Source organism: Toxoplasma gondii, chromosome V (genome assembly GCF_000006565.2).
Source record: "Toxoplasma gondii ME49 chromosome V, whole genome shotgun sequence".
In the NCBI taxonomy this organism is placed as follows: domain Eukaryota; phylum Apicomplexa; class Conoidasida; order Eucoccidiorida; family Sarcocystidae; genus Toxoplasma; species Toxoplasma gondii.
The window spans coordinates 3,012,302-3,036,873 of record NC_031472.1 but is presented as its reverse complement, the minus strand read 5'-3'; the positions used below and the strand labels follow the sequence as shown (position 1 = coordinate 3,036,873).

Here is a 24,572-nt window from a genome sequence, read left to right as displayed (position 1 = left end):
TATTTTTTTGGGTTTCAAAAACACCTTACTCAGATACGGTAGTTTCAGCCAATTAAAGTAAAAGACAGCCAAGACGCTAGCGCGCTTGTTTTCTTGGTTTCTCGGCCAAACCTAGCGGCCAACACCCTTGCCACACATGCACACACACGTGGGAGCCTGCGCCGTCAGTCACAGGGGCTTCCCTCTACTGTTCGATGATCTCCAGGGTTGTTCACCGTCTGTCTCGCGTCTCTGCAAGGTTTCTTCCGTGTGGGTGGCTTCCCTTGATTTCTGTCTCTGTTTGTTCGTGCGCTTCATGTATTCGTTTATCTCTTCTGTCTTCAAGTTCCATATTGTCGACGTCTTGACCTTCGGCCATCGCTCCAGTTTTCGACCTTCTCTGCTGTCGTCCTCTCGGATCTTGTTTCTCGACCGTTTCTCAGACTCAGTCCACGTGTACCCTCGGCACTGCGTGTGGCGTCACAGAGTGTTGATTGCTCACCGTTCGCGAAGTCCAAGCTCGACCTCGCTGCTTCCGTCCGAGGAAAATGCCCGGGAGGCATTCCCTTGACTCGTGAGAAGTGGCGTGAATCGTGTCTCCACGACTCGCTCTTTACTCGTGAGGGTTGATGGAAACGCGCCTTCTCTCGGGATGGTTTTGTGTATAGGCCGTCCGCCAGAGCCCTTGCAGCTCAACGGTATACTTCGAATATGCACGCTTTATCGACTCTCTGATCTCCGCGCGACTCGAAGAAGAGACGGCGCGGCCTCCTGCCCTCGCTTCGCCTCTCGGTCCCTCGACCTCGGTCGCCTCCTTCCCTCCTCGAAGCGCTGAACGTGGATCAAGAGTTGAAGGCGACGAAAAAAATAGTGCGTTTCACACACATAAATACACGCCGTCTTAGGGTCGCCGAAGTCACATGTTCTTTCATATATGTAAATATATATATATATATATATATATATATATACAGATATATATATATATATATAGATAGATAGATATATAGATAGATATACCGATATAGATATGTATTTGTTTTGTATGTCGATGTATCACTCTGCTGCCTCTATTGGTGCATAAATATGCATATATATATATATATATATATATATGTATGTATATTTCTTTGGTTTCCGCTTGACAGGATTATCTCTGTATCCACTTGCGGGGATATCGTGTCTGGAAATTGATTACATACGTGACGTGTCGATTCTTTGGTTTCTCGTCCCACCTCACAAGTTTGGTTTTTTAGTGCATGATATGACCTCGTTTTTTACTGTTTCTGAGTTCATCTTTCTTGTTCGGATGTCAGGCCTGACACTTCCGTTCCTGGTGTGCGAGGCGGTGCGTCTCTATTTGAGGGCTCTCGCGTGTCTGTCTGTTTCGCGGGGTCCTTCACGTTCATGTCCGCCTTCGTCTTCTTCTCTCCCGGCGGAGGTGCGAAACGATCACGCGTCGCTGTACCACCACCACAGCATTCACCGAATCTGCGCCCTCGTTTTCACTTTCTCAACTCCCTCGACGTTCATCTCACCCCACACCCGCCTCGACCGCAAAACGTGTGAGACCTACGCGGCGCACCTGTCGCGTCTTCTGACGGCCGAAGAGCTCGAAGGCAGCCGCGTCTCGCTCTCGCTGTGGTTCCTCGCGCTGCCGCAAGTCGCCTGTCGATGTCAACACCCTCTGCTCGGTCGCGACGTCTGCGAAAATCTGCTTGCCAAGCTCATGGCGGCCTTCCCATGGCGCACGATGTGGCTGCTCGTCAACCTCTCGAACTCAGTTGCCCGCGAGAAGGAAAGGCGAGAAAGCATGCTGCGAACTCTGGAAACCATCGTCCATCGGGTGAGCGAAAAGGGAAGCTGTCAGACGGACGCAGCTTCAAAGATCCTGTAACGAACGATGCGTCGCGCGAAGGAAAACGGACTGACGCACAGGAAGACGAAAGGAAGGCGAAGGCGCTATGTGTGTCCGCGAAAGATTTCTCTGCTGTTCTCTGGCGGAGTCTGCACGTAGGTGCCTCGCCGGAGACACCGTCTCGAGGATCTCCCGTTCAGTCACGCATCGAATAGAACACACTTCAAACAACCTACGGTGGCTTGCATCCGAACATACGTGCATGCAACTGTATTTATATATATATATATATATGTATCTACATGGATAGAGTTCCGTCCGTCGGGATGAAGGCATATATAAGGGGACACAGAGATACACAAGTGATGCATATATATATATATATATATATGGATGTCTTGGTTGTGGGTGCTGTGTTTGCTCGCTGGTTAACTTTTTTTTTATGTTAGGCAGCGGAAATCCAGAAGCGGTCCTCTGCAGCTTGTTCGACCGGAGGCACCGTTCGAGTCCTCGACGTCTACCGCGTCGCTTCCGTCTTTGTCCGGGAGTTCCACAGAGTCGCGATGGACGAAGCAATTCGAAAAGAAGATGCCCTGCATGCGAATCAACGATACGCTGAGCTCTACGAGTAAGACGCGAGCCTCCTTGGTGGCTCCACGAGCAGGTTTGTCTCCAGCATCTGCATTGTCATTCCTTTCAGTGTAGCTAGACAGAGATGGCGAGCCCTATATGCAGATAGAGTAAAAGAGAGAGAACGCGAGAGAGAGAGAGATACCTATACCCTTATAATGTCTGCGTTGGTGTCCTCTATACGGTTTCCAGAATGTTCTTCCCATGCGCTTTGTGCATGCATCTTCGTCCAACGCGTCCTGGTTCAAACGTCTCGTTCGGCGCTCTCCGCCTTTCTCATGTCCGCCGCACACTCTTCGTTCGTTTCCTTTTCAGAATGATGCAGTCTCTCTCTGACCCGACGAGCCTGGCTGCGCCTTTGCCGAGAGTGGCGCTGCCTACCCTGGCGAATCTTCGCCTGTCCCCAGGCGACGTTGGTGACGTCGAGTCTCTTGTTGAGATTCTTTCTCTCTCCCCAGAAATGCAGGTGAATGCAAAGGCGCGCGCAAGCGTGTTGTCAACCTTTCTGCGAATGGACTCGGGCATTGGCCGTAAAATGCAAGTGTCTCTGCGTTCCCTTGCGCGAACATCCACTTTTGCCTTCTGTAGATAGCTCTCAAAGGTTGTCGGACAAATCGTCCTTCAAAGTCTGCGATTATCTTTGTCCGTTTTCACATTCCTAGGAACGTAGGTACGCATAGCGAGACTGTCACCTCCAACATACGTATCTCTACATACATGTCTACGCATGCCCACATAGTCACATACACACACGGAGAATACGTTTGTCGATGCATGTTCATGTATCCATGTATTGAGTTTTGTCTGTGGATGGCAACGCTGAGCGGTGTCCGTGACTGAGGCTCCTTCGAAATGTTTTTTGGGGGGGTTCGGGACTACAGGTGGACTACAGGAAAAGATGTATCCACTATACAGATCTACGCTTATCTAGAACACGAGTTTATACTTGTGCGTCTGTGCTCGTACACTTACTTGTGCGTGTAGGGGGGGGGTGCGAACTGCGGAGAGTTTCTTGTGGTGTGAGTCGCTTTGGAAATGTATGTTTCTCTAGGTTTTCCCGAGCAAACAGCGACCGAAGAAAGTGACTGTCGTGGGAAGTGATGGACGGACGTACTCGTTTCTCGTCAAGAACGAACGACACGGAGATCTCCGCAAGGACTCCAGGTAACGCTCGCGCAGTTGCTCTTTCTGTTCTGTACCTTTCTGTGAGCGTGACATGTTTCAAGCATCTCTCTCCGTCGCGTCTCGTTCTTGGGCAGCAGGGAACGGTGGTGGGGTTTCCTCGTATCCGTTTTGGTTGTGTGCGTGCAGCTCGGCATTCGTTCTCCTTTTTAATTCGACTCCTCCGTCTCATCCCTCCCTTCTGCTGCGACGTCTCACGATTGCCATCCTTTCTAAGAGTCGATTTTTGTCTCCGTGACGTCCTCACTTTGCTCTTCGCTGGGTCTCTGCCTTTGCTTTCTGTCAGGACGATGGACCTCGCCGAAAACGTGAATGTCTTGCTAGCTCACGACCCTGCATGTCGCGCGAAGAACCTTCGAGTGAGGAGTTTCGCAGTTCTCAGAAACCACCCTGTTGTTCAGCCGCAAGTCTCGCGTGTCTGCCGCATCGTTTTCCCTCCAGTCTCTTGTCTTTGTTTGAGTCGGCCTTTCTTAACCGTTTCTCCAATCTCTTTTCGCTCACTGGGCAAACCGTCCGCGTCTGGAGACAACCCGTCTCTATCCCCTTCAGTAACTTCGACAGAGTGGCTTTCCCCATCCTTCTTTGCTTCGCAGTCCTTTTCGTGTGAGGCATCGCACTGTCAGCATCGTTTGTACGCAGCCTGTGACAGAAGCAACAACGGGATGGTCGGGTCGCAGAGTCCTTCAGATTCCGGCTTTCCTCGCGTTTCTCCGCGTCCATGTCTCTCTGCACGTGCATGCTTTGCCTCTCCCCGACTCCCTGCCGACTCTCCTGCCGCAGCTCCGAACCTTCAGCGTCGTCACCCTGAGCGAGGTATCGGGCATGATTGAGTGGGTCGAGGGACTCACCACCATGCGGAGGTGTGTCTCCTCTCTCTACAGCGAGAGCGTTCCTGATTTCGCACAGCGATCGACAGAGGTAAGACAGATGCCGACGCTGGTCCGCGAAAAACAGTTGGAGCACATGCCCGCCTAGCATCTGTCCATGCGACAAAATACCACCTGCATCAGACATAGTTTCTTCCTCCTCAAACGGGAGGCGAAAACAGGAACGTGGAAGCCTGCAAAGGTGAAGAGACGCACACATGCTTCCATTACGAGTGATAACAGGGATCCAAATCCTGCGCCTAGACCAAAGCCTTTATGGAATAACTTTCCGTCGTAGGATGCTGAAGTCCAGCACTTGGAGAAGCGACGTCCGCGTGGAAAAGAAGAGGAAGAGGCATGGGAGAAGAGAAGAAAGAGGGAGGCAGAAACGACGACGTGCGATAGGAGAAAACAAAGTGAAAGAAAAGACGCCGCAGACGTGCAGACGAAATCAGGAAAGCATGTGGAGAACTCCATCCCCTTCTTGAAGGCCTTTACGTCTCCCTCCTCTCTCAGGGTGCTTCAGTCATCTGTGATCTTGCCATGTTTGTTTCGGTCGCTACAACTCCTTGCCTGAGTCCCTTTATTGGATTCAGAAGTGACCCTACCTGGATCTGCACTTCTATTGAGTTTGCCATTTCCTTCGTCGTGTGTCGCCGTCACTCTCTCTGCACCCTCTCCTTGTGTTGACTCCGGTCTGTTCTGTGTCCTCGTCTCTTTTTCTAATCTGTCTCTTTTTTCATGTCTTCATCAGCCTTGTTTCTTCTCGTGTGTTCGATGTCTCCGCGGAACGCCTGTATTCCGTCCCTCTCTCGCGTCTGTGCCCACCTTGCTGCATGCGCTTCGAGGCGTACCGATGAACGGGGCAGTTCAGAGCCGGAGAAAACGGTCCTCAAGCGCTCAGGTCGTCAGTCGTATCGGCGTGACTACCTCTGAACCGGACGATTGCTGAGCGTCTCCTGGAGGGCAGAGCCAAGCGTGCGTTCGTGTATCCGTTTATTCGTGTATCCGTTTACGCGAGTCCATACGAATCACCCTTTGCCTCACTATCTTGTGTTTGCCTCTCTTCCAAGTTCTTTCGAGCCTTTCAACGAGCTCAAGAGCGACACGATCACCAAGAGTGCTACCGCATCTTCACGCACTTGGGACTCGGGCGCTTGCCTCCCGTCATGCAAAGGTAGGAGGACGAGGTGATGGCAGTTCACTCATCTGCAGCCACGATTCTTCTTCCTCTGAATACACGCCGAACATATATGCGCATGCATCGCGTCCCCCCCTTACGCGTTCCCCGCTCGCTTCTCTGATAGGTGGAGTGCGCTCTCGAGCACGCGCGTCTGGTTGTCTTCAATTCTATCCCGATCGACAAGCTCTCCAAATTTTCCTTTTTCATGCATGTTTGAACAAAGTGCATGCGTGTGGCTTCGTCACACATATACATGCGTTACTTGTGTGCATGCGTACCTCTCTGCGTCTTGGTGGACTCTGTCTTCTCTACCGCTGCGGAAGCAGAGGTCCTTGCGTTGATGTGGGGTCCTGCACCTTTCAAACGAGTCTCCCTGTCGTGTGTTTCCAACCGGTCATTCCCTTGCCTGTGTATCCACGAGCTTGCGGAGTTCATGCCGATCTCACGAAACAGCTTTCTTATGCCGCAAAACGGGCACACACATCTCGGTTTCCTCTGCCTTCTTTGGTCCGCACAAGACCTTCATTTCCGGCTTTCCGCCTTTTCTGCTTTTTCAACACTCGAAACGCCTTTGCACGAGCAGACTGTTTTTCCACTGGTTCAACGAAGACCCTGCGCGCTGGTACCGCGCGAGACAAAACTACGCCCACACTCTCGCGCTTTGGTCGATCTTCGGTTACATCATTGGCCTCGGCGACAGGTGAGCACGAGACGCCCTCTCAAACCTAAGCGTGCACACCCAGGAATTTAGTCCCCTGATGCTATATATATATATTTATTTATATTTGTTGGCATATACGCTTATACATTTATGCATGCGTGTAGTGTAGCTGGGTTATGAAGCGTAGGTATCGCAGCAAATGTTTCTGATGCCTTGGATGTGCCTGTGAAAACATAAATCTTTCGTTATCTTCCCCGCTTCGGTGTGTGTTTGCGGACACAGTGCAGGTTGGCTAGCGAGCTGGAAGGACTCTGAGGGGGGCTGCGCGAGTTGTTCGATTGACGAGTGATGGAAAGGGGAAGGGGGCAGGAGAAAAGACGAACGAAGTGAAGCGAGGGTGTACGCTGGTGGCCTGTGCGTCTATGTGTATTATCACGTTTCAACCTGCATGTTCATGAGTGACAGGGAAGCGGAGGGGATGGATCCCGAGGTGCTCAGTCTCCTTTTCCGTCCGTTTCTTTCCCGATCGTTTTTCGTGAGGATACACCCCAAGAGGAATCCAGCGGGTTCGCGCGTCTTCTTCAGATTTCGCGTCTGCTTCGACCAGTCGTCTTGCGCCCTTTTTTTCTCGCCCACAGACACGGCGAAAACATTCTCCTCGACACTGCAGACGGCTCTGTCATGCACGTCGACTTCGATTGTCTCCTGGAGAAAGGTCGAACGCTGCCTGTCCCTGAGGTACAGAACTGAGAAGCCAGTGCTCGTTGCACGCAGCATCAATCTCAAGCTTCGATGGTGTTATGCGAGTCAGATGATTCCCGTCCGAAGTGGCGCTTCAATGACGGACGCTGTAAACACTCAGCAGTCTCCAGTTCGTGGTTTCGTTCTTGCACTGGCTTTCTTACTTGTTCTCTCCCCAGTTCGCTTCATATCCGTTCGAAACCGATCGCCTGGTCGCGCTATTTGCTCGGGATTCTCTTCCTTTTCTTCTCGACTCTCGCATGTTGTGTTTCGGTGGCTCTGCTCGCGACCCTGACTCAGTGAGAAGTGTGAGATGCCTGCTGAACGGGTGTCCAGGTCATTCTTGTCCTCTAGGTTTGATTCTCGCGTTGTCATGTTCTCTTACTCTTTTTTTTCTTCTCAAGCAAAAGCCGCTACGCTTCACCGCATCCTCCCCCAATCCCAGCTGATAATTTTAGGTTTTCCATGGACTTGTTTCGAACGAACGTCCTTTTCCAGTTTCCTTCGCCTTGCTCCAGACTAACATTCGCACCAGAAGGGTGACCACTGTCGTTTTTGTACATCTTGCGAACAGATGTAACTCGTTTGAATATACGCCGAATGTCCCTTTACCGAATATAGAAGTTGAATCCGGTAAACGCAGACGTGAACGCCTGTCTGTCGTGTCTCTCGTTCTTTTTTTCAAGCTTCATTTAAAATAGGGACAAGGCGGCGTCTGCAAAGGCATGCACACTTGAGGTGGCGCTTCTGCGCCAAAACCCTCTCACAACTTTGTTGCCGGCGGTGTCTGTGACGTTTCTCTACCTCTTTCCAGTGCGCGATGGATGTAGGTTGATGCTGTTTCTCATGGCGACAGGTGCCATGAGAGAGTCGCGGCTTCCGCCTGGTCTCCCAGGTGTAGATGTCTTGTTTTTTGAGTAGCGCGTAGCTGGGTCGTCGTCATCCGGCCCACCAGCCCCTCGACTCGTTGGTCGACCTCGATAAAAACTCAAGTCCTTTCAGGCAACGAGGGCGCAGCCTCTTTTCAGAACGCGCCTGCAAGGCCCATCGGACAACTGAACCTGGAGCCTGGAGCCTGTGGTCAGAGTTTGAAATGTAGACGTTTGTCGTTTTTCCTTAGGTCGTTCCATTTCGCCTCACACAGAACCTCGTGAGCTGTCTCGGAGTGACTGGAGTCGAGGGACCTTTCAAAGTTGCTGCGGTCGAAGCGATGGACGTCGCCAGACAGAATCGAGAAATTCTGATGTCGATTTTGATGGTGAGGAACAGAAGGACGGGTACGCGGGCGTCCTCCCGCTGTTCCGAGCCCACAGAAGTTCTTTTCCGGCCGCCGTTGCTCGTTTTCTGTGGTCTACAGCATTCGCCAAATCACCCGAGTTGATTCGTCAACCTTTCATCTCTCTCTCTCCTTTTCCTGCGCCATACGGAGTCCCGTCCTTCGTCGCCTCTCTCTCTGTTTCTTTCCCCGCCAATCAAAGAAAAAACTGTGTTCGCTCGAGCTTATCTTCAGTCAACTGCTGTCTCTCACGTTTGCTATCCTTTGCGGTGTAGTCGTTGAAGTGCGTTTCTATCTTGTCGGCCTTGATCTCGTTTTCCCCATTTCTTTCCTTCTTCAGCAGCTGCTCTGTTTGCTCTCTGTCCTCCTTTTAGCTGCGTCGCTTCTAGAGCGTCTTCCTCTCCCATGTCCACCGAATTGCTTCCTCCCCTGTTCCTTTTTTCACAGAACTTCGTGTACGATCCCCTCATCGAGTGGCGGCAGGCCGGCGCGCGCCATGCCCAGCTGCAGAGGAAGCAAGGCTCTAAACCTGGTCTCTCTTCGCATTCTTTGAAGGAAGGGTGGGAGCGCATTGCGTACGAGAGTCTCGTGGAAATCGACTACAAGCTCCGAGGCGGCATCGGCGGATCCTCTCGCTCTCTGCCACCTCACTTTCCATCGAGTTTTCTTTCCGACATGCGCGCAGCGACCGGGAAGAGACAGCAAAAGACCGGCAAACGAGAGGGCGGGGAGATGGATGAGAAGGCCCAGCAAGGCGCCCCGACCTTCGGCAGCGGAAATCAAGGAGAGCAGAGAGAGCGCGAAAGCGAACCGACTTCCGAGCATATCCATAACGGAGGCTCGACTGCCTCTCTGCCTGTGAGAGAACAAGTTCATGCTGTCATTGACTCCGCCATGAAACTCCACAATCTAGCCAGAATGTATGTTGGATGGGTTCCGTGGCTCTAAGCATCAGAAACACCACTGCATGCACGCGTTGCCCCAAGAGCTGACTCGGTCGCACATTCCCTTGGACCATCGTAGTCATACAAGAGACTCTCTCTACACAAACGATTTGCTGTGTGTCAAGGCAAGTCATTCTGGAGTCGCCAACCCGGAGGTGCTCACTTCGCTCTGGTGCCGTCGTGTGGTCATCATCAACAGAGGAATCTCTACCAGTCTATGCTTCGTAGTCGTCTGGAATCATCCGTTTATGCGCTCCTCCGTATCCATTAGTACACTTAAGTCTACATATATATATATATATATATATACATATACGTATCTATTCGTCATTTTGTGAGATGAACTTAATGAGTAATGCTCTACTTTCGTGGATATTTATGTCACCGGGAGGGATCGGGAAAAGAAAGACGGGACCTCTCAGTGTGCAAACAGTGCTCGGCACGAAACCTCTTGGAAATGCGTATATACGCAAAGATGTACATATATATATATATATATATATGTATATATATGTATATATATGTATATATATGTATATTTTCATGTGTATAAATATATATGAATAGATCGGCATGGAGAGGGCTACTTGAAAAGGAGTTGCTGCTTTGTTGCCTGTGCGTGCTTCAAAGTCGCGCGTCGTTCGTTGTGTTTTAGATATGCCTGTTTGGCTGGACCTTTCTAGGAATAGCGAAGGGAGATTGTGCTTCTGAAAGGCACACACAACTCCTGTCTTCGCATCAGACAGTCTTCGGACTGCAATAACTGTTGAGTTTCCAGGACTTTCATCTGCGTTCATTTCAAACGAACTCTCGCCACATTTAGGAACTCTGGAAACGTTTGCGGTGCATTTGTTAGGAGTCGCAGACATCTGTGTGTGTCAGCGTGCAAATACGCCTGGACGCGAGTCTCCTTTATGAGAGGCGTCGTGCGCTTGCATGTCACGGTACAAGCTTCAACCAGAGGATTCCTCAGCGGAAGCTCAGGGGTCCCGGAGGCGCACACTGTCCAGGGATGAATTACCTAGGACGCAAAAACCGTTTGAACAGGACTTGGATGCGATGTATCGCGACAACTCTCTGCTGCAGCCCACACGACTCTTTCCAGCGTCGTTTCTGGGAGGAGGTCCTTGTCTTCTCCACATGATTCGACTTCCGTCTTGCGCGTTAGAGACCAGCGAAATCTTTCTGTCTCATCAATAATATCTAAGGCGAATCTTTTTGACCACCTGCTTCATCAGTGAGCTTCTGAACAATTCCAAACAGAGCGTTCGAAATTTTTCCGGATAGCAGAACACAACGTTTCACGGTGTGCAGCCAGCAGGCCGACGAACCCGTCAGACGCGCTGCTTTTTCTTGAACTCCCTGCGGCACTGGACAGGTGAAGTGTCATTTGTGTATTTCCACCAGCACCTGAAACCACAAAAAGTGCAAGCAGTACATTCGGTACCGCGAAACGGCCACAGGCTTTCTTCCAACTCGCAGTACATTCGCCCCAGAAGGAGCTCATCAGTAGTCCGCTCTTAGGAAAGTGTGCTTCCAGTACGGGGGAAGATTCATCCTCCTACCGTCTGAAGAGTCGTCTTCTCTCGCTGTTGCGTCTTGGTTCACTCCAAGATGGGCGAGCTTCGCGACTCTTGTTGTTTCAGCACGCTTCAGAATTCCTTGAACACGGAGCCAGCGGGTTTTTCCGTTTCCCTGCGTCTTCGAGACAGTTTTCAGTGGCCCGAGCTGCGTGTGGTTCCGTCCAGCGCAGGCCGAGAGCTGTATGAAACAACTGGAAAAATAGCAGAACCTGTCAAGGTGTCAGTGTTGAGAAAACTCGCTCGCCGCTCTCGGCTTCTACACTGTGTGAAGAAACAGACCAAACGTGCAGGTCCTTCTGTGCGCCTTCGACGAAGGCTGATGTTGCAGGTGGAGTCCAGTGAATCTGTGCGGGGCTGGGAGACAGCCAGGAGCCCAGGCAGATCCCTCATCTTACGGTTGGAGAAAAACAGACTTGTGTAGCAGAGGACCGACTTGTGTAGCAGAGGACTGACTTGTGAACGGAGGCAAAACACCGAAGAAGCGCGAGTGCGCATCAACAGTCCAGACAGCGCGTCTCCACAAACGCCTCTGGGAAGGTTCGTTTTCACGAACTTCCATGTTTCAATGCCCATGCACAGTTACAGCATGGAGAGGTACACCTTATCCCGGAGAAAGAGTGCTTAGAACAAGGCATTTGTTTCGTCTTTTGAACGGCCAGTTTGGGCCCAGCGGCAGAAGCCATCGGCATATGACCAGAAAGACAGTTCAACATGGTTCTGTCTACAGTGGAGACGAGAAGACAAAGACGCGCATTTGTTCTAAAGTGAAACCGCCTCACTTCCTCTCCTACGATGAGTCTCCCAGTGGTTGCTCAGGGGTTCTGGGCGATTTCCAGAGGTTCTTTCCCTTTAACGTCGTGCACACAGGAAGTTCTAAAATGACAACGACGACGTCCTCTGCCCTGTTCCTGAAAACGCAGGCCAGTAGACAAGTCCGAACAGTGGAGATCTGCTTTTGGCGCGAATAAGAAGTGGAAAACGTTTGCGGCGAGAGCAGCTTGTCCACTCTACGAGTACGAGTCTGCAAACGGTTTTTTGCGGCATTCTACGTTTCTTTCCGCGACAGTGTGCCAACCACACCCGTTCGAGTGTCGCCTGAACTGTTGTCCGCAGTTCAGTGGACTGTTTCATATTTTTGCGTCGTGGGATGCCCTTCATTTTTCGACGCTTTTCGCTGCTGCCTACGAACGCGTTTCATTTTCTCCGCTTTACCTCCGCAGAATTCTCCTTCATCGGAGACACCCCAACACTACTGCCTTTTTCTTTCTTCTCGCCGGAGCTTCGTCTTCCTCCCTCACGTATCTGCGTTGCAAAGAATTTCTATCGAACGATTTCTGAGGCTTCAGGCGAGGTATATGGGCTCGCACGAAGAGGATTTTCTTCCTTTTCTTGTAAATCTCTCTGTCGCTGGCAGCAGTGTTTCTGCGCGTGTCTTCTCTCGTCGTCGCACTCTCGTCTCGTGTGCGGCGACCCTGAGAGAGAAAAGAAACGCGGGGGGGTCGAAGGATTTCTCCCTTCAGTCTCGTTTTTCTTGTTCGCTTTTCCACGTTGAACAGCGAAGTTGTGCGGCTGTCGTCCGCCTCAGAGGCTGTCTGTTCCAATTTCTCATTCGTTTTAAAAGGTTGTGTGCCGACAGGAAAGGTCGTTCCTCCAACACAAGCTGCAAGTTCACACACCCCCCATTCCTTCGCCCCTCCTCTCTTCCTCTCCTTTTTCTCTCCCTTTTCTCTCCCTTTTCTCTCCCTTCTTTCTCCCTTCGCGCTGCGACTTTGCTTTCGTCGTTTCCTTTTTCCTGCTTCGTCCCTTTCCTCCTTTCCTTCTCCGGGGTAGTCTTCTCTCGCTCTTATTAATCTCGAACTCGCGCACACCGCCTGCGCGCAAGACGAACAGCCGAAAACGCAGGAAACCGCGTCTCATGTGTCTTGTTTCGAGCACTTCCCCAACTGTAGACAAACGTCTTTCTGCCTTTCTTCTTTGCCTTTCCTTTTTCCTCCGTTTTCTCTGCCTTCCTCCTCCTTCTCCTCCCCCTCATACTTCTGCACATCCGCCAGACCGGCGTCGCCTCGCGCACTCCAGTTCAGCTTGTCTCTGTCAAGTGCTTCAGCTCTTCGTCGGTTTCTCTTGTTCTTCTCGAGCTTTTGTCGGCGGCGAAGACGACAGACGCGAAAAGAAGAGAATCGTCTCCACGTCGGCCAAGGTTTACATCCACACACTCTAAACATTGAGAGGCGAGCGGATCGACAGGAAACCGGGCGCCCTCTCCGCGTGTCTCCTCCGCTTCGGGAGCTCCAATCTACGTTTCTTTGTCGAAGATTCAGTTCGTTGCGCCTGAAGGGGCTTCGTTTCCCTCTCCCAGCTGCTGGCATTTGCCCTTCTCCCGCTTTCTCTGGCTGTTGCCTCGCCGCCTGCAGTCCACACAGATCTTCGAGTGCGGCCTTCTTGGGTGTGTCTTTCCTCCTTTCTCGCACAAGTTCTCTTTTCTGTCGATCCCTCTGCCAGAAGCCTGCTTCTCCAAACCGTCAATCGTGTTCTCGCGCGCGAGCCAGAGCTCCGTCTCCTCTCTGTCTCTTCCCCCTCGCGGTTCTCTTCATCGGTCTTTCGTCTCTGGCCTCGCTCTGCCCTTCTTCTCCCGAGGCGCCTGACCGCACCTCTGCTTCTTCTGCCTCTCGCAACGCCCTTCGTGTCTTCTTTCTCCTCGTTCGCTCTTTTTGGTCTCTTCTCCCGACTTCCGTCAAAATGAAGTTGGATCCGTTTTTCACCTTCCTTCTGGGAATCGTCGTCACCTGGTCCGTGTACCATTTCTTCTACATCAAGGACCGCGTTGCAGACCGACAGAAAACTTTCGCCGCCTATCCGAGAACCTATGACGTCGTCTCGGCCTCGGCCCTCATCGCAGGAGCCTGTCTCGTCATTCAAGTACACATATTCATTTCAGCATCTACGTACAAAGACATTCATGTACATGGTCCTTGCGACCCTGCACCCATCGATGTATATGCATAAATACATATATATATATGTGTCTTTAAATGCTTTTGGCGGTCGGTGGAAGATTAAAGTAGTGTGAAGAGATGAAGCTTGTCCCAGCGCGAGCCTACATGCATCTGTCCACTCGGTGATTTCTGCTGTGAAGTCTCCATCTTGCGCTCCATCACAGAATGCATACGCATAGGACGCTGCCAAACGTCCGTGAAGTCTCCACATCTAGAGAAGTCTGCATACATCCACCTTTATATTTAGTGATGGGGCGAGCGGCAGAGAACAGAGTTGCAAACGAGTAAATAGGTCGCTGAGCGTGGAAGGAGTAGGTACTTGTTTCAACGTGAGTTGCTCTCTGTCTTTCGTCGAAAGGTTGGATGGAGAGCAATGTCTCCCGCGGCTTTCTTGCGCGGTTGCTTGCATATCTCTTGCTTTCTGTGCGTGTCTTTCTCTCGCGCGTCGCCGTGATGTACTTGTCCTGCGTCGGAAGTATTTAATTCATGTGCGCGTGTAAGATTATCACCTTGGCATCTCTAGTTTTCTGTCTCTGAGTTTCGCCGGGTGTCTCATCGTTTTTTACTCTTTTCTATTCGCTTTTGTTCCCAGAGCGTTGGCCGCCGCCTTCTGCAATCGCTGGCAGAGAAGATGCTGCCTCGCGAGTAAGACGGATTTGGACAAGGCACAGAAGTCTTCATGGTCCTTGTCTGCGTACTTCCGAAGCCGGAAGCGAGAAAAGGTCTCTCCAGTGTCTCCCGTTTGATCTCTTTTTCCCTCGAGTATCTGCTGTCTGTGGTCTTCCAGCGCATCCCTCGTTCGTCTGCCGTTTCGCCCGCTAGTGCTCTCTCGCTTCACCTGCTCTTCTTCTTCGTCTGCGTCTGCTGCACCTCTTGCTTGTCGTCTGTTGCGTCGCTCGACTTTCTCTCCTCTCTGCTCCGCAGTCTTGCTCTCCGCTTGTCGACCCGCGCCGCTTCATCATGTCTCTGCTTGCATGCAGTTCCAGAGACGCCTGGACTCGTGAAAAGCTTGAAACGAGTCGCGTGTGTGTGTATGTGTATGTACACCCTGGAATGGGACGCGGGTTTCCAGCTCTCCTGCACATTCCTGTGTCGCGATTTCTGTGCGATCTCTGCAGTCGCTGGGCCCACCAGGTATTTGCTCTGAAGCAGCGGCGCTTCTCGGAAATGGCGTTCAAGTCCATTTACTTCCTCTCTCTCACATTCGCTGCGTTCTTCTACCTCCACAGCGAGTCGTGGTGGCCGAAGCTCCTCGGCGGCAGGGGCGACGAAAGCGAACTTTTCAAAGGTGCGGCGAAGTCGAGCTGTTCACCGTCTGGGTTTGAATTGCTTCGCTCACAGTCCTTTGTGCTTCGCCTATCTTTCACACGAGGTGGAGGAGGTTGTCGTCATGTATCGTTCAGTTGTTGTGTCGATCATCTTTCTTCTCCTTGGCTCTCGATGCCCGCGAGCCGCGACCCCCGTCGAGGGTCGCCAGGCTTGCAGAGCGCAGCCGTGTGCTTCGGACAGGAAGGAAGAAGGACTGCGCGAACATTTGAAATAGGAAGAAGGGGGGAGGGATTTCCGAGCTCACTGGTCAGTCTCTCTGTTTGAGTCTCCGTTGACATTTCCAAAGACAAAAACAGGCACAGGACATGCGGCAGCTGGTGCACACATGCACGTGCATCCGTGCGAGTCCTTTCCTGTTTGCAGAGACTGTCGTCCTTTCTTCTCTCGCATCTTCTCGCCGTCCCCTCTCTGCGTTTGTTCTCGACGGTCTTCGTGAAACTGCGCCGTTTTCTTCTTCTGCGTGCAGATTACCCCAACCAAGAGTCGCACCCGTTCACGCATATTTACTTTTACATTTCCGCGGGGTACCACGTCGCATGTTTCATCTCTTTGCTTCTCTCGCCGAAACTGCCGGACTTCTACGAAACGCTGTTGCCGTGCGTCTGCGCGATGCTGCTCATCTTCTTCTCCTACCAAGGCAACTTCTTGAGGGTCGGATCCATCATTCTCTTCTGCCATGACTTCTGCGACATCTTTTCTTGTGGGTACGGCCACTGCTGCGTGAGTTCCGAAACGAACTGCGGCCGCCTTTCCACGTCTTCTCGAGAGGTGGAAGCTCCAGATGCCGAAGTTGCTCTTCCGCGAGTCCTCCACAGCTCCCCCCGCGGACCGAGAGTGCTCTCCCCTGACGACTCTCTAACGAAGCAGGATAGAGCGCTGCCCTCGCGCTCAATGTCTCCGCGCTCATGTTCGTCGGAAACGCTTGTTCCTCTGGGTGTGTGTGTCTCAACATGACTACACACCTGCGTCTGCACACAAACAAATGTTTCTTTCGCACCTGCATGCATTTCCGTACTGGGGTTCGTAGATAATCTGCATGCGCTTGTTCGATGTTCGTACGTCCACTCGTTCTCTGCAGGTGCAAGGTTTTTGTTGACACCCGCCACAAGGTCGTCACATTTTTCTTGTTCGCCTGTCTCGTCGTCTCCTGGGGGTACCTCCGTCTCTTTGCGTTCCCCGTCGCTGCGCTCTTCCCCATTTTCAAAAACGTGAAGAGCATGAAGGCCACTGCGGACGGCGAGGACTGGGGCTTCTTCGTCTGTCTCCTTCTTACCCTTTTCGTCATGAACATCTACTGGTAGGCCGCACCCGCCTCGCTTTCGGCATGGACCCAGACACCGCAACGCATGCAAAAAAGACCTAGAAGTCTCTCGATTCCGATGTACACACAGAGATTGATATAGACCTACGTACGTGCATCCAGTTTCATATCGATACATGTGCGACGTTCTATCCATAAATATATATATATATATGTATATGTATGTAGAGCCCCTGCAGCCTTCCCGTTCCGTGTGGATGCCTGCAGGTGTGTGATGTGGAGGCTGTTGCTTTTTAGCAGGCCTTTTGTGCCTCAAAGATGTGATTCATGTATGTATACGTACGTCTGCATATATATATATATATATACATATTTACATTATTATTTGTGTTTATGTCAGAGGGTACTTTTAGGTGCGGTCATGTGATAGGAAGCCCCCTGGAGAGCTGGAGACGAATGCAAATATCCGTAAATATGTGTGTGTCCACGTAGGTATTTGCATTGAGTGTAGTGAACAGACGTAGATGCGTATGCCTGTGTATATGTGTAGAGTCGGACGCGCTATTGGTTTCTCTGAGATCTGTGAACTCCTCATCTTTTGGTTTTTCTGAAATGCGTTTGCCAGGTTTGGCCTGATGCTGAAGATGTGCATGCACTTTTGCACCAGCGGGCAAATGTCGGACTTGCACTCCCCTACAGTGTCGGAGGAGGAGCCGAGCGTCGTGGAGAGAAGAAGAAGTCCGCGCATGGCGCAGGCGAGTACCTCGAAGTCCGATAGCAAGAAGCGCCACTAAAAGGAAAGAGTGTGTAGGCGAACGCGTTGGCGACAAGGACCAGCCGCGGGCGAGAAGAGAGTGGAAGAGCGCAGTTCAGGCCTCTGCCCGAAGCGGCCCGAGGTAGCGCCTCTGCGCCTCCCGAAGAGTGAAGCAAAGGAGAACAGCAAGAGAAAGAGAGGAGGGAGAGAAGAAGAGGAGGGTGCTGTCTAGAAAGAAGGTGTATGCAAGGGGAGAGGGAACTGCGTTTAATGTCGAATGGGATTTGCGTCGCTCCGAGAGAGTCTGTGTGGAGTGAACGAGGGCGAGTGGATCTTGGTGACGGTGGCGAGGGAAGGCCCTTTTTCGGCGTCCATTTTTGTGTGTCTTATTATACCGTTCTTTGACGCCCCGAGGCCTGCCGAAAGTGAGGAACAGACGAGAGTGCTTTGTCAGTTTTTCGTGTCTTCTTGTCTCCTCGCTCACCGCAACGAATGTGAAACCTGGCGCGACGCGAGCACTACGCAGTCGCGCCCCATAGGCTCAGGCGCGCTTGAAAAAAGTGAAAACTCTCACACGTTCTCTCGAACTGCAGGCTAGACCGGAGACCGCCCCACCCGCCCACAGGTCCTGAAGGAGAGTCGCGGAAGTGAGGCCTGCAGTGCATGTACGAACCAACAAGTTTCAGTGAAAGGACTTTTACACAACTCGTGTGGCAACGCAGCCGCGCAGGTAGAGTAAGAAATGTTCCACAGGAACACAAAGGATTTTAGAAAATACCAAGGTGGAAGAAAAAGACGCATACACATGGGCGAGAAGAACGCAAAAAGGTGAAGGCCTTCGAGAGTCTGAAACAAACGTGACCCGTCCATGTATCCAGCACGACGTAGCAGTTACTCTGCGTTTTTCAAAAGACCTCTACAGAAAATTAGAGCTCGCGTTCTTGCTCCCTCAGACTCGCTGTCACAGGTAATCGAGTGTCTCTGTGGTTTCTAAAACTATTTGGTCGAAGAAGAGCTGAGAGAAAATGCACCCTTTTGTTTAGGATAGATTTCGTTGTTTTCTGAAGGGTGGGGGGCGCGACGCGAACGAACGGAGAGAAGGCAATCGCGCGAATTTCTCGGGAGAGGTTTTCTTCGAGAGCGTGGTGCACACAGCTTCAAGCTCGAACGCGAGCAGCAGAGAGGTCTTTCGCCTCTGGAAACTCGAAATGTTTGCCGCCCCCCAAAAGATCACCGCTACGGCTGGCCGGGACGTTCCGGCACTAAAGCTTTCCGCTCTGTCTGCCCTCCTCTTCTGCATTTCAGAGCGTTTTCGCTCTGCTCGTTCCTCTCGATGTCTCTCTCCTCTGACGTCGCGTCCGCCTCCTCCGGCCTTCCTTGTTTCCAGCCAGCGAAGAAGAAACGCAAGAGAAGCACGAGGGAATCGGCCGACGCGCGTCCAAGACTTGGCACCGGGGAACACAGGCCTTCAAGATCTAAACGAGCAGTCGACCTCGCAGTGCTCATACGCCCCAGGAAGCGCGAGAGAAAGAGACCGCAAGAGCCCACACGCCGCCGCAAAGATAACAAAGGCCGCCGAGGCAATGGAGCGGCAAACTCGAGGCAATGGAGCGGCAGACACAAAGGGAGACAGGTGATAGGAGGGTCTAAGGGGATGAATGGAGAGGACGAGAAGACGAAAAAACAGGAGAAGGCGGCAACTGGAAAAGATGAAAACAGAGAAGAGACCCGACGCAAAACAAAGACACTTGGTGAGAGGCAAAAGTGTAAACCTCAAGACAGAGTTTCTTTCCCTCGATTCTTTCCTCTACATTTCGACCGCACCAATCGGTCTGCTCTTCCGCCCGTGCAAGCGAGCGTTTCCACTGAGAGGCTTCACTGTTTCTTTTCTTCGTTCTTCTCCTTTTTACCTCCTTTACCTCCCTTTCCTTCGCTGTTTTCCTTGGTCTCTCTGCTTCGCCTCTCAATCCCTCATGTCTTCTTGCACTCTCCTCTCCGTTCGCCCCGGAGCCTCGTTTGCGCGCTCACATACGCAAGGCTACAGAAAGAACGAGAGCAAAACGACGAGGGGGGAGGAGGTGAGCAGCAGCGACAGAGAGAGGAAAGCGAGGAAAGGAGACAAGAAAGACGACGCAAAGGCAGAGGCGGCAACAGGGGAGACAGCCGGAAGTAGGGAGGTCTGCGAACAATGAAACTGAACCAGAAAAAGGAGAAAAAAAGGCAGTTCCGTTGACCGAAGTTCAGACGTCGACGTGGACTTCAGAGTAGGTGGAGATGCACCACGCTTCCTCGAGAAGCATTGTGCGCCCTCGTGGGGTTGAAGGTTCGCCGCTCTTTGTTTAGACGTCGGCGGCCTTTCGCGAGAAAGGAAAGTACTTGCCGAATAGCAAGTGTTGGGCAATCGGGAACTTGTTGAGAACCTCCCCCTCGTACATCTTGAGGAGACCCGCGTGAATTTTGCGCCTGAAAAAAACAAAGGGAAGTCAAAAAACGGGGAACGCGTCAGGGGCGACCTAACTCCCCACCAACTGCTCTAAACGGTTTTTTCCATTCGGCCGTCTTCTTGATATTCATCACGTATACATATACATACAGACAGATACATACACTTACACAAACATGTAGATGTACATACAGATTCATATGCATGTATATATATATATATATATATATATATATATATGCTTGTTTCGATCGTGATGTTTTTGTGCACGAAATCGGAGATTTTTTTGCGAGCATCGTGGTAAGCGCACTGCATTTCGTTTTTAACGGCGACGCTCTAAACAGGACGTAGAAGTTCAGCAGTTTGATCCGCCTAAAGCGCTCCAGCGAGGCGGTGCTGAAGCTTGACCAGCGTTCTCTTTAACGCACCAACAAGGAAATAAACGCAACTCTTGAAAACGAAAATGGGCATTCTTTGTCGGAACGCGCTGTTGGTTTTCAGAAGCGAAAGACTTTCAGAGTGGGGAGAACAACATAAATACTAACAAACCACCGGTTTTGGATGGAATACACAGCACAGAATTCGGAGTTTTCATTGACTCCCTGACCCAAACGGTGACAGAATGCATGTTCCATTCTTTCGAAAATTCGAAAGTCCCGGTCGTTCCTCTGAACATGGTCGTGTACTCACCACGTACTAACGCCCGAGATGTCATACAGCATCGGCGCGCACTCTGAGAACGGAGCGCCTTTCTTCACCTGAAGAAAAAGCAAAAGTCGAAAAAGCGCGAAAGGCGAATACGACAGAAGAGAGAGAGAGAGACAAAAGGGACCAGAGAAGCGGCGAACGAAGAAGACAGCCACTCTACAAGAGGGGAGACTGAGACACTTAGAAGACCGACGAAACAGCGACGAAAGGCGAGACGAAAGCTTTCAGAAAAGACAAAGAGCATCGCAGAGGCAGGACTTTGAAAGGCGACCGAGGCGAGGGAGAGAGCGTGGGGAACGTCTAGAGCATCGGAATGCGAACTGCAGTGCGAAGAAGTGAAGAACGCAACGCGTGGAGAAGCGCCAAGTCAACTCACCTCCATGGTATACTCAATGGACGAGAAGTAGAGGTTCGAGGGCGCAAACTCCTTCACAACTCCCATGTCAACGACCTGCACCAATATCGACGCGCCACACAAAGGAGAGAGGACGAACATCCTTGAAAGCGAAACCCCCTCTGGCGCTCCCGTCTGTTTGCACCTCATATGCCGAGTGCATGCAGTCCGAAAGAAAAAAGAAAAAGAAAGAAAGAAAGAAAGAAAAGAAGAGGTGAGCACATGTGACTTTCGTTTTCTCTGCTGTCGCTTCTGGATCGCCTTCGCTCTCCTCGCGGAGAGAAAAACGCTTGCGTGAAGCCGCCCGGCCTAGTCTCTCGCGAGTGTGCTTTGTAGCCAGAGGACTTGCGGACCTCGAGGACGCTTTTCGGAACGAAAACGAAGACAGGCGGCTCCTGTCTCAGAGACGATTACTGCCAGGAAGATCGCACCGATCAGACTAGCATCTGAGGAGCAGTCTTCTCTCGATAATACCACGCAGAGGTGAGGAGGAAGACGCGCATCACATGCGACACAGAGGGAGTAACAACCCAAAGAACGAGGGAACGCCATGAGGGAACAGAGGCGCAGCGCGCGCCGAGAAAAGGCGACGGGAGAAAAAGACGAGAAAAAAAGCAAAGGAGTGGTGGAGAAGGACAGGAGCACGAGCCCAAAAAGCGAAAAGCAGCTCCTGCGTAACGGAACAGAAGGTCGGCGAGGAACGGTCAAAAGAAAAGAGAAAAAAACGGCGTAGGAGAGAAGAAAAGGAAAAAGTGGACGAGGAAAGAAAGAACGAACGTGAAGAGTGGAAAAGACGCAAACGAGAAGCAAACGAGAAGAGAAAAACTACGTTTTTCCTACCTCCGCCGGGTGAATGAAATGGTTCTCGACCAGCTGAGCTGCGCCGAAGAGAAAAGGAAGAAAATGAAAATCGTCAAGGCCCCATGCGCCGCGGCTTCCTGCCGGTTCCAGCGAATACGTCTTCTGCAAGGCGTGACAAACTTCGACATATCTGTCAAAACCGCAAAAACAATAATAAAAATAAAAGAAACAAAAACAACCATACCCATAACCATATTTATGCTCTGGTCACTGGGCCGTCTGGGCAGCGGTGCATGCACACATAATAAACACAGGTGTCACCCTCATGTATATATATAGATATAGATATAGACAGATAGAAAGAAAGATTTATATATATATATATATACATAAAGATATATATATATATAATGCTATAGATAGATAGATTTATATATAGACAGATATAGGCAAATTTATTGATACACAGTCGTGTATGCATGTTTACAGGTTTGGACCCCCACTGATAGACGGAGTCGTGCAAGCCATAAAAGTCGACGGCGTCTGCGTTTGGCCTCACTGTGCAAAAACGAGGAGAACGGCGGCTGCGTCGTCTGCATGCTCGTCGAGGATTTTAGCCTCGAAGAGCACAAACAGAAAGAGTGCGAAAGAGACCTCATGGCCTGTTCCGTAGTCGATTCGCTGTCGATCGCCGAACGCGTGACAAAGGTAGTCTGTCAGCTCCTCCAAAAGGGTCTCTCGCAGAGTCTTTCCTGTCTGTGCCTCGTCGTCTTCTCCTGCTTCTCTCGCCTCGCCTCCGATCTTCTGCCCTGAAACGTTTCCCTGCAGACACGCTGAGGCAGCTGGAGACTCAGCAGAAGAAGGAGAAGAAGAAGAAGGAGGAAAAACGAGTTCTTCTTGCTCGGGAATCGGTTCGATGGAGAGCGAAGCGGGAGGCGGTGCGACGTTTGTCGGGACGAGGGGCTCCAAGAGGGATTTGGATCTCTGCATAAGTTGCAAGACACCAAGAAAAAGGCGCGGCCAGGAGACGCAGGAGAGAGCGATGAGGGGAAAGAAAGAGGTCGAGATCAAAAACAAAGACAGCGAAAGGGACGTCGAGACGCGCGGTCAATGGCACAGGCAGAACCTCGAGCAAAGAAGAGTTATACAGAACTGAACGAACAGGCAGACAGCTGCAGCGTCACCGACGTGACTGAATCACTGTGTTGTCCTGCATGCGCCTTTGCGTCCATCACATCGAGTCACTACACACAAAAACCACGACGCGCATGCACTCGAACTAGAATCCGATATCTCGCCTCAAACAAGGGAGTCCAACGCAAAGCGAAACCTGTGCAAGAAGAATGTGGAGAGACAGCCGAAAAAACGCACCTCTTGGAGTCGGTCCACCCAAGTCCTGAACGCGCGGTTTCCGAACCGCATGGGCTGTTCGATGAGAGGAATTTCCTCGATCCAGATTTTCAGAGTTTCAAGGATCTCAAGAAGAATAAGGACATTGGCGCTCGCATGCAGGCTCTTCCCTTCTCGGCTGTTCTCCCGAACTCCCCACTCGACAATAGCACGCGCTGCGGCCGCCGCGCGCCTCCTCGTCGCGGACTCTGCATCTTCAACTCTCATTTCTTCTCCTGAGTTCTCTTCAGGCTTCTCTCCAGAGCCTCCTGCAGACTCATCTGCGGACTGCTCTTCAGAATTTCCTCGAGGCTCCTCTGCAGACTTCTTTCCAGAGTCCCCTTCGCGCCTACTCACAGCCTTTCTGTCGACGACGGCGGCCGACAGGCGGCGCAGGAAACGCATGAAAGCCTGGTAGCTGGGACCAGCCGTCCATACACTTAAATCGTGGAGGGAGTGAATCTGCTTCTTGCATGCACGCAAATCTTCCTCGCGGCCCGTCGCCGGCTCCACCGCCGCAAAGGCGGCGGGTGCGCCGGGTGTACGTACACCCGAGAGCGGGGCGGTGGCCAAGGGCGAGGCCCAGGGAGCGACGCAGCAGACACCCGGCGAGAGCGCGGGAGAGAACGAAGCTGGAGGTCGAAAGAGCGGGGAAGAAGACACCCTCGGCGCCGCACAAGCAACGCCGGCAGAGGAGCTCATACAAGGCTGAAATGCAGAAGAAGAAGGGAGAGGAGGAGAAGAAAAAGGAGGAGAAGACGAAGAGGAGGGAGGGGGAGAGAGTTCCGGATCTCTGGGCATTGTTGGAGATGAAGAAGAAGAGAAGGGGGCGAGGCAGGGAAGGAAAGATCCAGGGAGGCAGTCGAAAGATTTGACTGGAAAAGACTGCCAAGAGCGAAAAACTCTGAAAGGAAAGAGGTTCGTTCGTTTCCTCGGAGAGGCAGGTGTACTTACACACGAGCTCGACGAAAGAACGCGAGGGACGGAGAAGGAGAATCCAAGAGAGCGAGCGAAGCAGAGAAGGTGAGGAGGCTGGAAAAGAAAAAAGAACTCTGAAGCGTCAACGGACAGTGAAAGGCGGAGAGGCGAGAAGATCTCGGAGGACGATCGAGTGCAGCAGTGTGCTCCAGTGTCAGGCTCACGTCTCGAGCATGCCTTTTGCCGGCAACAACAGCGGCCGAGAGAAGGAAGAAAAGAAGGAGAAAGACGCGAAAGAAAGAGGAAATGAAGTACACAGGAGAAAGAAGAGTAGGCAGGAGAAAGGGAGAAAGTCCAGTGCGCGAGCATTCAGTTTTGAGGACCGGCCTGTGAGGAGACGAAAACATGAGAAAACGAGAAGAAAAAGAAGAAAAGAAAAAGAGAGAAACGGACCAAGAGACCTTCTCGTGACGCGGCGTCAAGCGCCCTGTTCACTGTCAGACGCGTTGCGCGTAGCTAGTAAGGCGAGTCTCGGCGGAGAAGAAGAGCCCCGCGGTCGTTCTGTCTTTTTTCGACACAAGAAACTGTCAGATGCGCCTGAGACAAGGTGCGAGAAGAGTGGAGAGGAAAAGTCTTCGATCCGCCTGTGCGGAGCGGCAGAGAAACCGACAGAAAACTG

The 24,572-nt window shown here is 51.7% G+C and overlaps 3 protein-coding genes across 3 annotated transcripts in view; 2 read left to right on the top strand and 1 right to left on the bottom strand.

Annotated features, from left to right (window-relative positions):
- Positions 1-9,324, top strand: part of TGME49_283702 (FATC domain-containing protein) — a gene marked incomplete at both ends in the record, with an annotated part of 33,412 nt that extends 24,088 nt beyond the window's left edge. Inside the window, 12 exons of the mRNA XM_018781906.1 lie at positions 648-849; positions 1,296-1,825; positions 2,287-2,465; positions 2,783-2,933; positions 3,519-3,631; positions 3,936-4,008; positions 4,430-4,567; positions 5,589-5,692; positions 6,282-6,398; positions 6,998-7,097; positions 8,221-8,358; positions 8,824-9,324. Of these exons, the coding sequence (XP_018637747.1) occupies positions 648-849; positions 1,296-1,825; positions 2,287-2,465; positions 2,783-2,933; positions 3,519-3,631; positions 3,936-4,008; positions 4,430-4,567; positions 5,589-5,692; positions 6,282-6,398; positions 6,998-7,097; positions 8,221-8,358; positions 8,824-9,324 (2,346 nt within the window). The remainder of the gene's footprint in view (positions 1-647; positions 850-1,295; positions 1,826-2,286; positions 2,466-2,782; positions 2,934-3,518; positions 3,632-3,935; positions 4,009-4,429; positions 4,568-5,588; positions 5,693-6,281; positions 6,399-6,997; positions 7,098-8,220; positions 8,359-8,823) is intronic.
- A 4,315-nt stretch (positions 9,325-13,639) lies between these two features.
- Positions 13,640-17,280, top strand: TGME49_283710 (longevity-assurance protein (LAG1) domain-containing protein; the record flags this gene model as incomplete). Its single annotated transcript, XM_002369079.1, has 6 exons — positions 13,640-13,819; positions 14,489-14,541; positions 15,015-15,184; positions 15,692-15,929; positions 16,304-16,522; positions 17,112-17,280. The coding sequence occupies 6 exons, from the start codon at positions 13,640-13,642 to the stop codon at positions 17,278-17,280; spliced, it is 1,029 nt and encodes a 342-aa protein (XP_002369120.1).
- Positions 17,281-19,347: 2,067 nt separating this feature from the next.
- On the bottom strand, positions 19,348-24,262 carry TGME49_283720 (phosphotyrosyl phosphate activator (ptpa) protein; the record flags this gene model as incomplete). Its single annotated transcript, XM_002369080.2, has 6 exons — positions 19,348-19,703; positions 20,374-20,441; positions 20,768-20,842; positions 21,626-21,776; positions 22,146-22,570; positions 22,958-24,262. The coding sequence occupies 6 exons, from the start codon at positions 24,260-24,262 to the stop codon at positions 19,580-19,582; spliced, it is 2,148 nt and encodes a 715-aa protein (XP_002369121.2). The 3' UTR covers positions 19,348-19,579.
- Positions 24,263-24,572: the final 310 nt, after the last annotated feature.